Here is a 15000-nt window from a genome sequence, read left to right as displayed (position 1 = left end):
GTCACAACCTCACTCTGTCATCACTGTCTGGCACGACTGCACAGGCAAGAAGTGTAAGTTTCAACGTATATACGAGTATTGTAATACTTTAAGTTAGTGAAAAAGATGGTAAATGGGATCCTCCCCTCCCCCCCCCCTCTCTCTCTCTGTACCCTACATTCACTTCACCCTTCCTTCCTCCCCTATCTAACCCTCTGTACCCTACATTTACTTCACCCCTCCTTCCTACCCTATTAAACCCTCTGTACCCTACATTCACTTCACCCTTCCTTCCTCCCCTATCTAACCATATGTTCCCTACATTAATTTCACTCCTCCTTCTTTCCCTGTCTACAGTAACCCTCCTTCCTCTCCTTTGTACCCTGCATTTGCTTCACCCCTCTTTCCTCCCCTATCTAACACCATGTGTCTCATACATCTAACCCAGCTGATTCCCAAACAAAGCTTCGTATCTGGAGAAGATGTAAGATATTTTACGTGATCGTACAACATTTTTGTCCGTAATGGAAGACTTATTCACAGTAATACTCAGGTGTGAAGATAAAATAAACAGATTTTTATGCACACTTAAGGGTAAGAGCATTATTAGTGACTGTTTGTTCACAACTGTATGTAAGTGGCCTTCCTAAGATTCATAAAGAGGGTGTCCCTTTACGTCCCATCCTCTCTGCCATGGTACGTGTAATTACGGCTTATCAAAATTCCTTGTCCCATTGCTATCATCCATTACCACCAATGAGTATACTGTGAAAGATTCTTTTAGTTTTACTAAGGAGCTGATGAATAAATCGTTCGGTGACTGTGTTTTGGCCAGTTTCGATATCAAGTCTCTATTTACGAACATTCCTGTTGCTGAAATTATCAATATTTGTTTGGATCGTTTATTCTCTAGTACTCATAACAGTAATGTACTTGATTCTTCTCAGTTTAAGAAACTTCTGGAACTGGCAACTAAGGACAGCATATTTTTATTTGACAATAAAGCATATAAACAATGTGATGGTGTTGCTATGGGATCACCTTTCGGACCGACACTAGCCAATGCTTTCCTGGTGCTACCACGAAGAGCGATGGCTGGCTGAGTGTCCTACTGATTTTAAACCCTTGTTTTAACGTCGTTATGTTGATTACACCTTTATGATTTTTAGGTTTACTGATCTTGTCTCGTTGTTTCTCAGTTATTTGAATTCTCAACATGGCAACATCATGTTCACCTGTGACCTACAAAGTAATACTTTAGCATTTTTAGATATAAATATTCTCCGTTGGGACAATAGTTCTGAAACTGCCTTATACACGAAGCCAACCTTCACTGGATTATGCATGAAATTTTCCTCTTTCCTCCCACTGAGTTATAAACGTAATCTAGTCAGCACTCTCACCCATAGAGCTTCTGAGTTATGCTTGAATTATTTTTATCTTGATAAGGAATTTAATTTTCTTAAAGATTTGTTGTTTAAAAATGGTTTCCCCAAAAGATTCACCGAAACGTACATTGGTAAGACCCTTAATAAATTTATTATTGTTTCAAAGGTCCAAGTCATTACTGTTCCGAAAAACACTATATACTTTGCCATAACATACACGGGACCCCTTAGCTTCACACTGAGGAACTAACTTAAAAAACTTCTAGCTTAACAATTCCCACAAGTGTCACTTAGAGTTGTATTTAAAACCCAAAAAACTGTCCAGAGTTTTTTCAAGGTAAAAGACACCATTCTCTCGCACAAGCATCCGTTGTTTACCTCTTCACGTGTGCCAACTGTAGGGCGACATATATAGGTAAAACAAAAAGACACCTAAAGACACGAATCCATGAACACTTAGGTCGTTCAGTTCGAACAGGCCAGTTAATCACCAATCCACCACACTCAGCAATATGGGACCACTCACAACAACACGACCATCCTTTCTCTCATTCCCGTGTGTATGTGTGTGGATATTTGCCCCACACTTGGTGGGGCACGGGCAAACAAAGAGCCCGTCAGGGAAGTAGCAGAAGGTGGCTCTCTGAATGAGAGCATAGCGGGGCCGACGACTACTGGCAGAGGAGGCAGCAAAGGCAGGGAAGGGCCGTGAGAAGGAGAGCAGGCAAGCACAACGATGGTCGTGGAGGGCAGTGAGGGACGTGCAGAGGTGGACAGAGGCGCGGCGCCAGGTGGAGGGCGCCAACGAAGAACTGCAGGTGGAAAACCGCCCCGATATTGCCCTTAACCCCCTTGCCCCTGGTCGAAAAGGCGATGCAACACTCTCCCAGCTCAACAGCAGGTGGAAGCCGAGGAGGGAGGCCCAGTCACGGTCGTAGGGAGGGCAGGCCCCGGTCCAGGTAGTGGTGGAGGGAGGGTCATAGGCTGGTCGGCGGGTGGAGGAGCCTCGACCTCCTGGTCGGCAGGACCTAGGCCGTCTACCTCCAGGTAGAAGGGACAGGCCAACCCTCCTCGGTGCTGCTAAGAGCTGGTCCCGCCGCGGACTGGATGGAGGTGTTGCCTCGGCGAGCGGTGAGCTGCGAGTGTCTCATTCCCACTTCACAGTTCTTGGTGGTAACAGGAATGACACGGACCTTCCCATTATGGAAGCTTTGTACCATTATCGCTTTAATCCTTCAATCAGTGGCGTGGCTTCCTGTGAACTGTTTTGTTTCCCACTTTAGGTACGTTTCTTACACTATTGCACTTACTGTTTTATAGAAACGTTTTGCTTGCGTACTCCTACCCCCTTCATTTTAGATCTAATTCTTATTGGTTTACGAACCTGGTATATTAATGGACTTCGTTTTTGTACTCTCATGTTTTTAGTCTTGTTTTGATTCTTAGAAGATATAAAAATCTTAACTGTGTATATTTCTCGATTGTAGATTTTGTTCTGAAGATGGAATAAGTATTTTCCGAAAAGTCAGCAAATAAAGACCCAAACTTCACCACGATGTTTGTGTTCTGCTTGGTGATCCTCTTCCTATATATATATATATATATATATATATATATATATATATATATATATATAGTGGTATGTGCGGGCGCTCACCATTCATTTACTTGATGTAGTGCTACACTCGGGTGCCTGCCCTTTCCTCTCTTCCTTCCTTATTTCCTACCTTCTTCTTCTGTATTTTCTTTCCTTCATTCTTTCCTCTTTCTTCTGCTACGGGCCACTCCACACTGAGTGACGAGCAAATGGTTTCCTGTACACCAGGAAACAAATTACTATACTACGTTACTTGGTAACTATATAACTGAATTATGGCGCCTGGTGGTTTAGTTGGTAATTAAGGCGCTCCAGTCGGATTGAGCTGGTGCACTTTTCTCTCCAAGGGGTGGTTGGGGTTTAATGCTCACGTAATGCCACTCAGGGAAGACTCAGGCTAGTCACACGGTCAAAAAAATAAATGAATAAATAAATGAATAAATTCCAGTTTATTAATAACAGAGGGTAAAACTTGCTCCTATATAAAGGCCAGAGAACTCCAAAATATCATATCCGTATCATGTCAGTAAGACGTGGCGCCTAGACACTTTATTATGCAGCCACCTCCTTGTGGTGAGTTCCGAGTAGTGCACGGTCACACTGTGACCGTCCACAATTCAGAACTCACCACGAGGAGGTATCTACAAATGGAGTTCCACACCTGACCCATCCCATCCACCCTTCCATTAAACTGGGCCAGATTTACTCTGCTTTGTTATCCTTCTTTGATACGAATGATGGCATTATTTTCCTTGATTTGAGTATGTTTCATATGTACCCATCTTTGTTTCTGTAACCATTAACTTTTGCAGATGCTTCAGTCACAACCTTTACTGTGCGTTCAACTGACTGAGTATGGCAAGAATACTTTGGACACAGCTTTTCCACAAGTTCAGGACTTTCAACCAAACCATGTAGTTCAACAACAGTCAAATTCTTGAGAAGTGGTGGTTCTGTAATATCCACCACATCCCAAATGATCATTTGAGTATAATGAGCTGCCCCAAAATTTATCTTTGGTACTCTGAATTGTCCTCTTTCTTGTCTCGAGTTGTTTCTTGCTACTAGAATTTTCTTCACAGCATCTCTTCTGATGTCAATATCTTCATCAAATGCCATGCACAAAAGTATGTTTTCCTGATAAGCATAGAAAGCATCTGTTTGAATTGCCTGGGTAGCAGCCTTATATGTTCCCAAGCATTCATCTTCCATATATTTGATCTTGGTAACAACATTGAATAGATGTTTTTGGCCTTTGACGCAGGAAGGATTTTTCTTAACCTCAAACCAGGTCGGAATGTATACAGTCATCAAATATTTGGCTAATGTTTTCAGTGTTTTCGAAGGAAGAGGCACTGAGCAGTACAATTTCAAAATTCTTGCACATGCTGTCAGCCATCTTGAATGTGCTAATGGGCCTGGTTCAACTGAAGAGAATGATGCAGGAAATTTTCCAGATGACACTGCATACTATATGGTCAGAATACATTTTGGTCCTTACTTAAATCTAGCTCTGAATAGGTCTCATGAAACTTCTTCGCATCATCTACTTAAATTGATTCAAAATTTAACACAGGGAGGTTACTAACTGTTTCTCCTATCTTCTTTCAAATCTTTTCTTTGAATGCTTTGGGCCCAGAGGTTTCACAATCCAAATGTTTAAATATACTGTATACCGAAATGGAAGCTCATTGAAATGTGACAGACATATAAGCCACTGCAAAGGGCGGTTATGAAAATCTTCAATCAATTTTATTTCTCCGCCTTTTGTCCCTGTATTAAGAGGTGTACCATCACACCCTACAGCAACAAGCATCTCAGTTTTCAGCCCACAGGTCATCAAGCACTCAGAAATAGCAGCTGCAGTTTCTCCATCAGGAGTTACATGGTCAAGGTATGCAGGGCCTGGCTCTATAACTAATGAAACGTGTTCCTCTAATATGCTTACTTAGTGAATGGACAGACAACCATTTTCATCTTTTCTCTCTTCCAGTGTAAATATTTTGTCTTTTACTCCATCAAAATACAGTGCTGTTATGTCTTCCATTTCTATATACTGAAGTTTTTCTCTGCCTGATTTTCTGGCACGTGTTACTTTTGGCTTGTCTATAACAAATTTCTTGTTTTCGGGTGAAACAAGTCCAGCACCCACTAGAGCGGAAGTGGCAATTGAAGCGGCATCTCTATTACTCACACCAAATCAATGAGCATCTCTTTCAACCAGTTCACAATTGATTCGCATTCGTGATATCTTAATTTTTCCCTCTTTTATTCTACACTCGGACAATATATTTCATCTCTACCATCATTTTCCAAACTATTATCAGCATCATTCATTTCCTCCATCCCACTTTGACCTTTCAGACAAATAGAATCGCAAGTTTTCATTTTGTAGTTCTCTGCATTCCGTTTCCTTATTGCTAGTTGTAGCAGGATTTTCGTTTTTGTATCCACTTTTCCAATGTACATCTATTTCCTCTTTGATCTGAAAGAACTCTCATTCAGTTACAGGCACCTTTCTTTTCTTTGAACACTTACACTCTTCGAAGGATTTACATTTGCAACAGGAGATATCAAATAGCTCCTTCTGCATATGAGTTTTGTTATTTTCAAGCTGTTTGTTGTAGCCATCTTTCCCCTTGTTTTTCAGTCGAGTCTTTTACATAGAATGGTTGTCAAAGCCAGCTGTGTAATTCTTATTAGGTGAACACAAGGAACTGAAGCGTTTTCCCAAAGACACCGAAGTTCTGATCCAAGATCCTTCGCTAGTTCCTTCACAAACACTTTTGATTTTTTTGTTTCAGCAAAAAGTAAGTGTGCCTTCACATCCCACTTCTTTGGAAGTTGCTTGTCACTAATAGTTCTTAAAGTGCCAGAAATATCATGAGTTAAGGCACACCGAGTAATGTGAACCATATTTGTAGTTCTCCAAGATATTTAGTTAAGTATTAATACCTGAAAAAAAAAAATAATATGAGGGCAAAGAATAGATGATTAAATACAAACACGAAATACAAGGCCTGACCTATAAGACTCCTACGACGGCACTGATGCGCCAGATTCAACTAATGGTGAGATATTAACGAGGCAGGCGCAACCTTCATATGAACATAGATTACACCAAAATTTTGCATACATGATATTTTCATTATGGATTAACTTCACAAGTTGGATTTTTCTACCCGGTCTAATATATATATATATATATATATATATATATATATATATATATATATATATATACACACACACACACACACACACACAGTATATACACACAACTCAGTGTTTAATTATATCGTAAATGTGTCTTATTTTAGCTGATACTGTTACCTCTTACAAAATTAATCACCATTTCCAATGTGTCTTCCATTTGTTCAAATGATGGTAGTGTGAAGACCAGACAAAAGATAAACGTTGTTGTGTCATTGTGGTTTGGAATCAAATACAAATTTCCATTACGGTACATTTTTGGTATATATTATGTAAATGTACACTTCCGTAGGGTGAAATTTAGGATCAATGTTTAGAACGATAAGCTGAGGAATTTTTTAGATGGTGACGAGGTTGTACTGTGTGACTGTGGTGGTGGTGAGTGACGACCCAGCCTTCCTCGCTGCCTTCTCTGAATCCTCCTTCAAGAGCCACCTCCTGCTGGTCCAGACAACGAAGCTGCTAGCCTTCACTCACCTGCCTCTTCACCGCCTCCACACCCTCCACCATCTTCAAAAGACCCTATCACGTACAAACTCACTCATCTCCGTCGTCAATGACAACTCAGCTGATTTCCGGTAATTTCCATCAGCCAAAAACATCATCTTCATAACAGTTTTATCATTTCTGTCCGTCATTATCATAACTATTATGAGTATACTATAAATGCTACTGCTACTATTACTACTACTGCTCCTACTACGACTACGACAAAGACAACTACTACTGTAGGTGCTAGAACGTATTAAGAGAAGTACCTTGAAATGGTTTGGCCATGTGGAGAGAAGCGTGTGTGTGTGTGTGTGTGTGTGTGTGTGTGTGTGTATGAGGTGAACGGTGGTAAGTAGAGGGGGAATCAAGGATGAGACAGAGAGATAGGGTGGAGAGGTAAATGAAAGGGTGTGAGCTGCATAAAGAGCAACCTGATGGAGGACAGAGTGGCATGTACAGTAGGCGATTCGTTCGTGGTAACCCCATCGGGATTAAGGTATCTGGTTATAAATAAATCAACTTATCATCAACCTGATCATTATCATCATCATCATCCAGTTTCCCACTTTAAAAAATTGGAAGTGCACTGTACGATCCACAGACAGGAAATAAAACACACCAATAGGGCAACAACTGCCTAGTGAAATGGGCCATACATCCACTGACCTATGATTCAAACCACTTAAATCATGGTCTGTATTAAAGAATATATACAAAATCCCTGATATTGTCCGATTCTCTAAATAGAGGCCTCTGGTAGTTAACCCGCCCTGTCCCGTTGACGTATGGGTACGTTGCAATGATTTGCATTTGCCAGTCCCGGCGACGTACTGGTACGTCGTGCAATTGCAAAGTGCATAATTTCGACAATTTTCAAATTTCGCGCTTGATTTTCGGTACATATCCTCGCATGACCCTCCCCTACCTGCCACCAGGCGGGGACACTCAGCGACCCCACGCGACCCGCGCTAACCCGCAGCTCGTCCACTCACCTGGTAGCAACAGTCCTGCTCAGACATGGCTACGAGAGGTCTCTCAGAGGTCGAAATTCAAGCCACCCTGGACGCCTTTAAAGGCGACAGTGATTCCCCACTGGACGACGAGGTTGTTGATAAAGATTATGTGCAGCCAGATTAGGAGGAAACCACCAGCAGTGATGAAGAAGTCCCGTCCCCCAGGAAGCGGCAGTACTTGACTTACTGTGCTGCTAGAGAGGGGCAGCTAGCCAAGAAACCACGTGCAACATCCTATGCCCAGCCACAACATGATGTAGAACCCGAATTCGACGACGAGGACGAGGATGGAGTCGTGGGACGTGCTGCCCCGAGCACACACTATGTCGGACGAGCAGGTATGGACCTAGTATTTTGTTTGGGGAGGAAGTGCCGTGGAGGGAGTGGGGAGTGAAAGGGAAAGTGCAGGGAGGAGTATGGAAAGTGAGAGTGGCGTGAGTGAGTCATTGCTCTCCCTAGGTAGTGTGAGGTGGCAGAGTGTATCACGTGGGCGAGTTCGGGTGTGTTCTGTATCACATGGGGTTGTGATGGAGGGGGAAGATGGGGAGGAACCACTCCCCAGCACGTCTTATGCTCCCCAATATTCCCCTACTTCATCCCCACAGCCCCCTAATGTTCCTCAAGGGCATAAGGGTAAGGGAAAGGGAAAGGGTAAAGGCAGAGGGAAGGGGAGTGACAGTGGGGAAGCCCTCCGCACTCCTTCTCCCCAACCTCCCCCACCAGGATATCCTCCCCACCCAGACGAAGACGGTGATGGGGATGAGGGATTTGTGGGATGGAATTGGGAGGATGGGAGTGATTTTTCTCCCCTCATTCACCCCTTCACTGAGCAGGGGCACTCTGGCTGCATTGCTCCCGGAATTCACCGTAATTCCACCAGGTTGGATTTTTTCCACCTGTTTTTTAGTGAGGCATTCGTGGAGCAGATTGTTTACCAAACCAACCTTTTTGCAAGCACCCACTGCCGTGAGAGTGAAAGATTGGGAATAAGGAGTAGGCATTCTATCATATATGATTACCCTGTCTCCCTTTCAGAAATGTTCCTATTTTTTGCCCTGGTCCTTTTGATGGGTATTATACGAAAGAACAGAATTCTGACTTACTAGACAAGGGACCCTGTTATGTTTACCCCAATATTTGGGCATGTGATGAGCCGTAATCGGTTTCAACAAATTTTAAGTCGCCTCCATTTCTATGATGCTCATGATCCTGCAAATGCGAATGACACAGATAAGATGAGGCGAATTAGGTTGGTCTTTGCTCACCTGAGGCAAACCTTTCGTTCGTCATTTTATCCCTATAGAGATCTCTTCATAGACGAGAGTCTCGTGTTGTGGAGAGGTATTATTTCATTTAGGCAGTATATACCCAGCATAAGGCACCATTTTGGGTTCAAGATCTTTGTTATGTGCGACTGTAGGACTGGATACGTGCAAGACATAGTCTTGTACACCGGTGCACAGACGGACATATTAGAAGATCGGAGTATTGGACTGTCAGGAGCAGTGGTAAAGACAATGATAGAAGACTACCTTCATCGTGGTCACGTCCTCTACCTGGACAACTGGTACACTAGCCCTCTTCTCGCTCGTTATCTTCACATGCATGAAACGGGAGTCTGTGGAACCGTGAAGGTGAACCGGCGTCACATGGCCAAGGTAGGGCAGAAACTTGACAGGAATGAGGTTGTCTTCTTCAAAGCCAACAACATCCTTGCAACTGTGTGGAACCATAATAGAGAAGTAAGCCTCTTGTCAACGGTTCACCGCCCCTTGATGCACCGTACTGATTCCGTTGATTACCGGAGCGAGAACAGGCGTCACATTTGGAAACCTGAGTGTCATGGACTATAACATAAACATGCGCCTGGTGGACCAGTCAGACTCCATCATATCGACGGTAGAGTGTGCCAGGACCACGATGAAGTGGTATAAGAAACTGTTCTTTCACTTGCTAGACATCACTGCTCTCAATTGCCACCACCTTCACGCCATGACAACAGGAGTTCAGGAAACCTTTGAAGGGTTTGTGAGGGAGCTCACAAGAGAGATGTTTGCACGTTATGCTGTTGAAAGGCCCCAACATCGCACCCGCACTGTCCCTATTTCCCAAACTCCCCTGAGAATATCCGGCCGCCATTTCCCCACTCCTATCCCTCCCCAGCCAAACAGACCTAGGCCCAAACGCAGGTGTCACGTGTGTAACAATTCCCGGGTGAGACTCACCACACAGAGGAAGGACACCCGCTATGCGTGTGTCGAGTGTGACGTGGGTCTCTGTATTCACCCATGTTTCAGCGAATATCACACGTTGATGCAATTCTAATATGGTGTGAATGTGATAGGACGCTGAAACTATGAAGTAAATGCGACAAACAGACACTCAGTGAAATTATCAGTCATGTTGATCTGAAAATATTAGTATAAAGTACATACGGGTATAACATAAGTGCAAAAATTGTAAGTGTATAAGTATGCTGTAAGTGGAAACATACCTAGCGAGGGTTTTATGATGCGATATTCTGTCGCTCAGTGCAATAAATAAGGCCCGTAAATATGTAATTATTATTATTGGAAATGCTAACGGGTATAATATAAGTCCAAATTATTGTAAGTGCTGAAATATATTCTAAGTCAAAATATTCCTAGCGTGTGTATAGAGATGCGATATCCTGACGCTCAGTTGAATGAATAAGGCCCGTAATTATGAAAATAGAAGTCAACAAGTGGGAAAGTGTGTAATATATGTGAAGAATTAGTATATAAGTGTTTGAGTATTATGTTGGTGGAAACATTCATTGCGAGGGTATTTTCATGTGACATTCTGACGCTCACGTGAATAAATAATGCCAGTAAGTATGTTTAGTGCAGTATTGGGGTGTACATGTGTGTAATGTAAGTGGGAAAGCATAATTGGAGTGAATAAATAAAGTAGAAGATGAAACACGAGAGTGTGAGATTGTGCTTGCTACGTGAATATGCGCTAGCATTTCCCTAAATGCCCTCGTAATGAATGTAAATAATTGAAAACATTTTCAGTGGTGGAGGAAAGGTTCTATGTAAAGGGAAAAATAATAGGAAAGTGATAAAACTATTGGGTATGTTGAAATACGAATCATAGTGAGTGCGCTTAGTAAGCCGATGTGCGCTAAACTTATGCTGCATGTCATCATAATGAATGAAAACATCTGAAAACATTTACAAACAGTAGAAATTGGTAAAATGTCATTGAAACAGAAGTATACAAGTAGAAAAAATGATATGTTGACTGATACAAGAAACTTAGCATATAGCATGTTACGACTCGGACCTAACTCGCTATGCTCGCGCGATGGTACAATGCTTATTTTTCATATATATGTGTCTGAAATCCGTTATATTTCTACTGTTATTGTTTATTAGTTCAAATTCAATAAATATAGAGGGGTTGTGTGTTGTTTCTCCCAATATTCCCTACCATAGAAAACGTGAGTGCTTCACACGTCAATGATAGAATACGACACCTGGCGCGGTGGACCTTACCTGTTCCGACCACTTATAGACCACGGTAAGCCCTTTCTTGGTGATTTTCCTTCGTTTCTCAACCAAAGCGGAAGTTTTAGCCCAAATTTTTTTTTTTCCAAAATAGCTCGGGACTGGGGGATGTCGGAGGTGCGGAAAACCTCGGGACGTGATGGGTTAAATAATTAATAAGACTATATTTTCTCAGGTATTATAATTGCATTGACTATCATGCCTTTTAGTACTTGCTGCGCCGACGATAATTAGAAAATTCTCAAAATGTACGAATGCTACAGTACTACCACAGCCCTGGCTCATCTAAATCAGGGTGGGAGGGCTGAGATTTGAAACATCAGCTCTTTTTCATCTGTCCCATTATTATACCCACATGCCAGATGTAGCAAGGACGAGTGTGTGTGTGTGTGTGTGTGTGTGTGTGTATTTATTAGTCCGTCTTTCTGTGAAGAATATAATTCGGAAAATTTTGACAGTATGGACCAGACTAGTTGAAGAGTTGAGAGTCACACAGGCAACTAACTTTTTGTTTTTGTTTTGTTTTTTTAGCAAAAAGACAAAGGTCATGGCAAAGTCAGCTGTAAGAACTTTGGCCCAATATACACCAAACTGGTTGGGTGAATTGAGGTTAAGGCAAAATAATGGTCGGGACAGACACAATGAGGTGCTTAGTCATCCAATATCCTGGGATACAAGGCTGTGCATCATCCACGTTACCTCATTTATCTTCCTTACATGTTGCCCTATGCACTCATTAAACCTCTCATCCCATAATGAGTGAATGGACACCTGAGTCGAGTGAGTCAGGTGCCCACATCATGATCTGAACCATGATGGTATCGGGCTGGCAGCTACACAGTCAGCAATGCTAATCACTCATTCACCGCGATGACTTTACACCAGCTCAGGTTAGGCAAGGATTATATGTCAATATCCAAAGATAATTTTACAGCATTTCAGATTTAGCAAGATTTTGTGTGTGTGTGTGTGTGTGTCAATGATCAAAGTCAATGTCACATGGCAAGATCAAATGTTCAGCGCAATAACTGATTCCTTATTCGATTTCGGCCAAAACTTGGTGGCAGTTTTGAGGGCCAGTCTTGGATGAAAACATTCAATATTAAAGGTAAAGATCAAATGGGTAAAGCCAGCTCAGGTCTGATCAGAACTGAATCGAATCTGGTGGAATGACTGAGGTCGGATAAGGATGAGCTATTTTGAATATTAAAACAGTTGAAGGTCACGGCCACAGGACAAAGTCAAATGCTTGGCCCTTTGATGAATACTGGAGTATGGCATGGGAGTTGCACTCTGTGAATGCTTCTTCTTCTTCTTTGCAGCAAATTGTGTTCTAGTGGCTCAGCGTCATCTAAACGGATGTAGCACATAAGGGTCTATAACACAGGGATGGCTGGGGGTCATTGTTCGTATATTGTCATAAGGGGAGGAAGCAGCTGGTCACCCATACCTTACAAGGATGTAGTCACTGGAACGCCTAGCTCTGGGTCTCTGCGTTCTTAATATGGCAGAAAGGCTTGTATGACACTACAAAAGAACAAGAAGCAGCACTCAGGGAGTGCCAAACCCATGTTCAACAATTGCTCAACAGCCCGAACACTGGCTTACGCTCTATGACCTTAGACCAACTGTTCTCAAAACCGAATTTATTTATCCTTGCCTTACGATAAATTTTTCTTTCTGCTTTGGAGGAAACATATTCAGAACTGACTTAAGTGTACCGCGTGTCCTCGACCTTTGATATGTTACTCTCAGAATGTTATCCTAGACTAACGCTCAACCCTTCCTAATAGCATGATCCAAATCGAATCAGAGCTGCTAATGCTACACAGTAAAAAATTTGATTATGATATATACCCCTGACATTTAACTGATTATTTTGAAAATACATTAGCTTCATCGATGCTCTACCCTTAAATCATCCATAAAAGTTGGTCTGAATTACATAAAAACTGCTTAAATGGACCTTGTCCTTTAATCTACTACTCTCAAAAACAACAGGTCAACCACTGAAACAACAGGTCAGTCACTGGGCTGATTCTTAAATTTTCCGCCAAGTTAGGTAGAGGTGGGATAGAAACCGAGTTATTTTGTTAACAGACACAAACAGACAGACTGACACACACACACACACACACGCACGGAGCCGGAGAGAGCAGACGTCCCAGCCATCGCTGCTAACCTTGAATAGTTTCAGGAATTTTGTCTGTCCTGTCTCCTAAGGTCTTGCTTTAAATTCAAAATAATGAAAGTTAATAGACTACCAAAAATGTAAAGATTTTTTGACTAGATTGTACATGAATGTTTGTAGTTTTTTTTCGGTAACAGCTGTTTTGGTATTTAACCAACATCAAACATGGCCGAAAATATAAACAATGAGGGACTGGAATTTCAAGGATTTGATGCTAATACCAATGTCATGGACCTGGTTAAAACATTAATTATGAGGATTAGTGAACTCGAAAAGAAAGTAGAGAATCTAGTGATAAAGGATGTGTCAGTAAATACGGAAACCACCATACAGAGTCTGATCCAGTCCAGTGAAACAGCCAATGAAGAAATTAGGAATTTGAAGAGGGAAAATGTTGAACTGAGGAGGAAACTAGAAGAGAGTACTAATAAAACGGAGAAGGTGAGTAATGTATTAGAAGAACATAAGGCAAAGCGGGCACACGTAGAAGAAGAACAGAAAGAAGTGGCCAGCTTAAGAGAGATCATCCAGGAAGAAAGGGAAATGAACAAGAAAGAAATGGAAGAAAATGTAGTGAAAATACTGAAGAAAAAAGAGAAAATAGTGAGAGAAACTGTAGAAAGGAACAGATGTGTGGTAGTATTTGGAAATAGGGAAGAGGAAGAAAAGGTTAGGTTCGTAAGACTCGAGAGAGACACGAACATGGTGAGAGGAATATTAGGCAAGATTGACCCCGAAGGAGACAAGTGGGTAAAAGAAATTGAGGAAGTAAGGAGGATAGGGCCTTACAAGAAAGGGGAAACAAGACCAATGAGAGTCAAGTTTACATCAGAAAGTGTAATAAATGAAATACTTAAAGTGACCTGGAAATTAAGCAAAGAGGCGGGGATGGAAAATATTACAATAAGAAAAGATCTGAATGAAGAAGAAAGAGAAGTTTTAAAATCATTAAAGGAAGAAGTAAAGGAAAAAAATGATAAGAGGACAGAGGAAGAATGTAATACTTTTTTTTGGAGAGTATTGGATATGAAAGTAAGGAAATGGTATTTAAGGAAATAGAAGTGAAGGAAACTAAGGGGGATGGTTGTGAAAGATCAGAAGTTGAGGAAGTGGTACGGACAGAGAGTAGGAGAGAAGAGGGTATTAAGAATGTCAAAAATAATTTGAAGGTGATATATACTAATGTTGATGGTTTCATATCGACAAGGATCGAAATTAATGATTTCTTAAGAGAGCATGAACCTGATGTCATGTGCTTTGTAGAGACCAAATTAAGAGAAGATATTGATGTTCATTTGGGAGATGGTAAATACAAACTGTGGAGAAAAGACAGAAAAGAAAAAAAGGGAGGAGGAGTGATGATAGCAGTGAAGAACAACATAAATGTAGAAACTGTGGAAATGGGAGAAGGCAGGGCTGAAGTGATATATATGAAATTAGAAACTGGAGAGAATGTTAAGAGAGATATGGCGGTAGTGTATGTTCCCCCAAAGACGAGAGCATGGAAGGATGATGAATACCATAAGATGTTGTCAGATATGGCTAGCTACTTGCAAAAAATAATTGAGAAAAGCAATAATATAATTTTGGTGGG

At 41.6% G+C, this 15000-nt stretch overlaps 1 protein-coding gene across 1 annotated transcript in view; it reads left to right on the top strand.

Moving 5' to 3' along the window:
- The window catches only part of LOC145407385 (uncharacterized), a 138899-nt gene that overhangs the window by 2036 nt on the left and 121863 nt on the right, over positions 1-15000 (top strand). The window contains exons 2-4 of the mRNA XM_080278324.1: positions 1-53; positions 2027-2268; positions 6561-6755. The exon at positions 1-53 is cut by the window's left edge and continues 64 nt beyond it. Coding sequence (XP_080134450.1) covers positions 1-53; positions 2027-2268; positions 6561-6755 — 490 coding nt within the window. The remainder of the gene's footprint in view (positions 54-2026; positions 2269-6560; positions 6756-15000) is intronic.

The sequence above is a fragment of the Coenobita brevimanus genome, chromosome 8, assembly GCF_032717465.1.
Source record: "Coenobita brevimanus isolate Jiangsu-jjx chromosome 8, ASM3271746v2, whole genome shotgun sequence".
Classification (NCBI taxonomy): domain Eukaryota; kingdom Metazoa; phylum Arthropoda; class Malacostraca; order Decapoda; family Coenobitidae; genus Coenobita; species Coenobita brevimanus.
The sequence above is the reverse complement of the archived record's forward strand: the minus strand, read 5'-3'. Positions and strand labels throughout refer to the sequence as shown.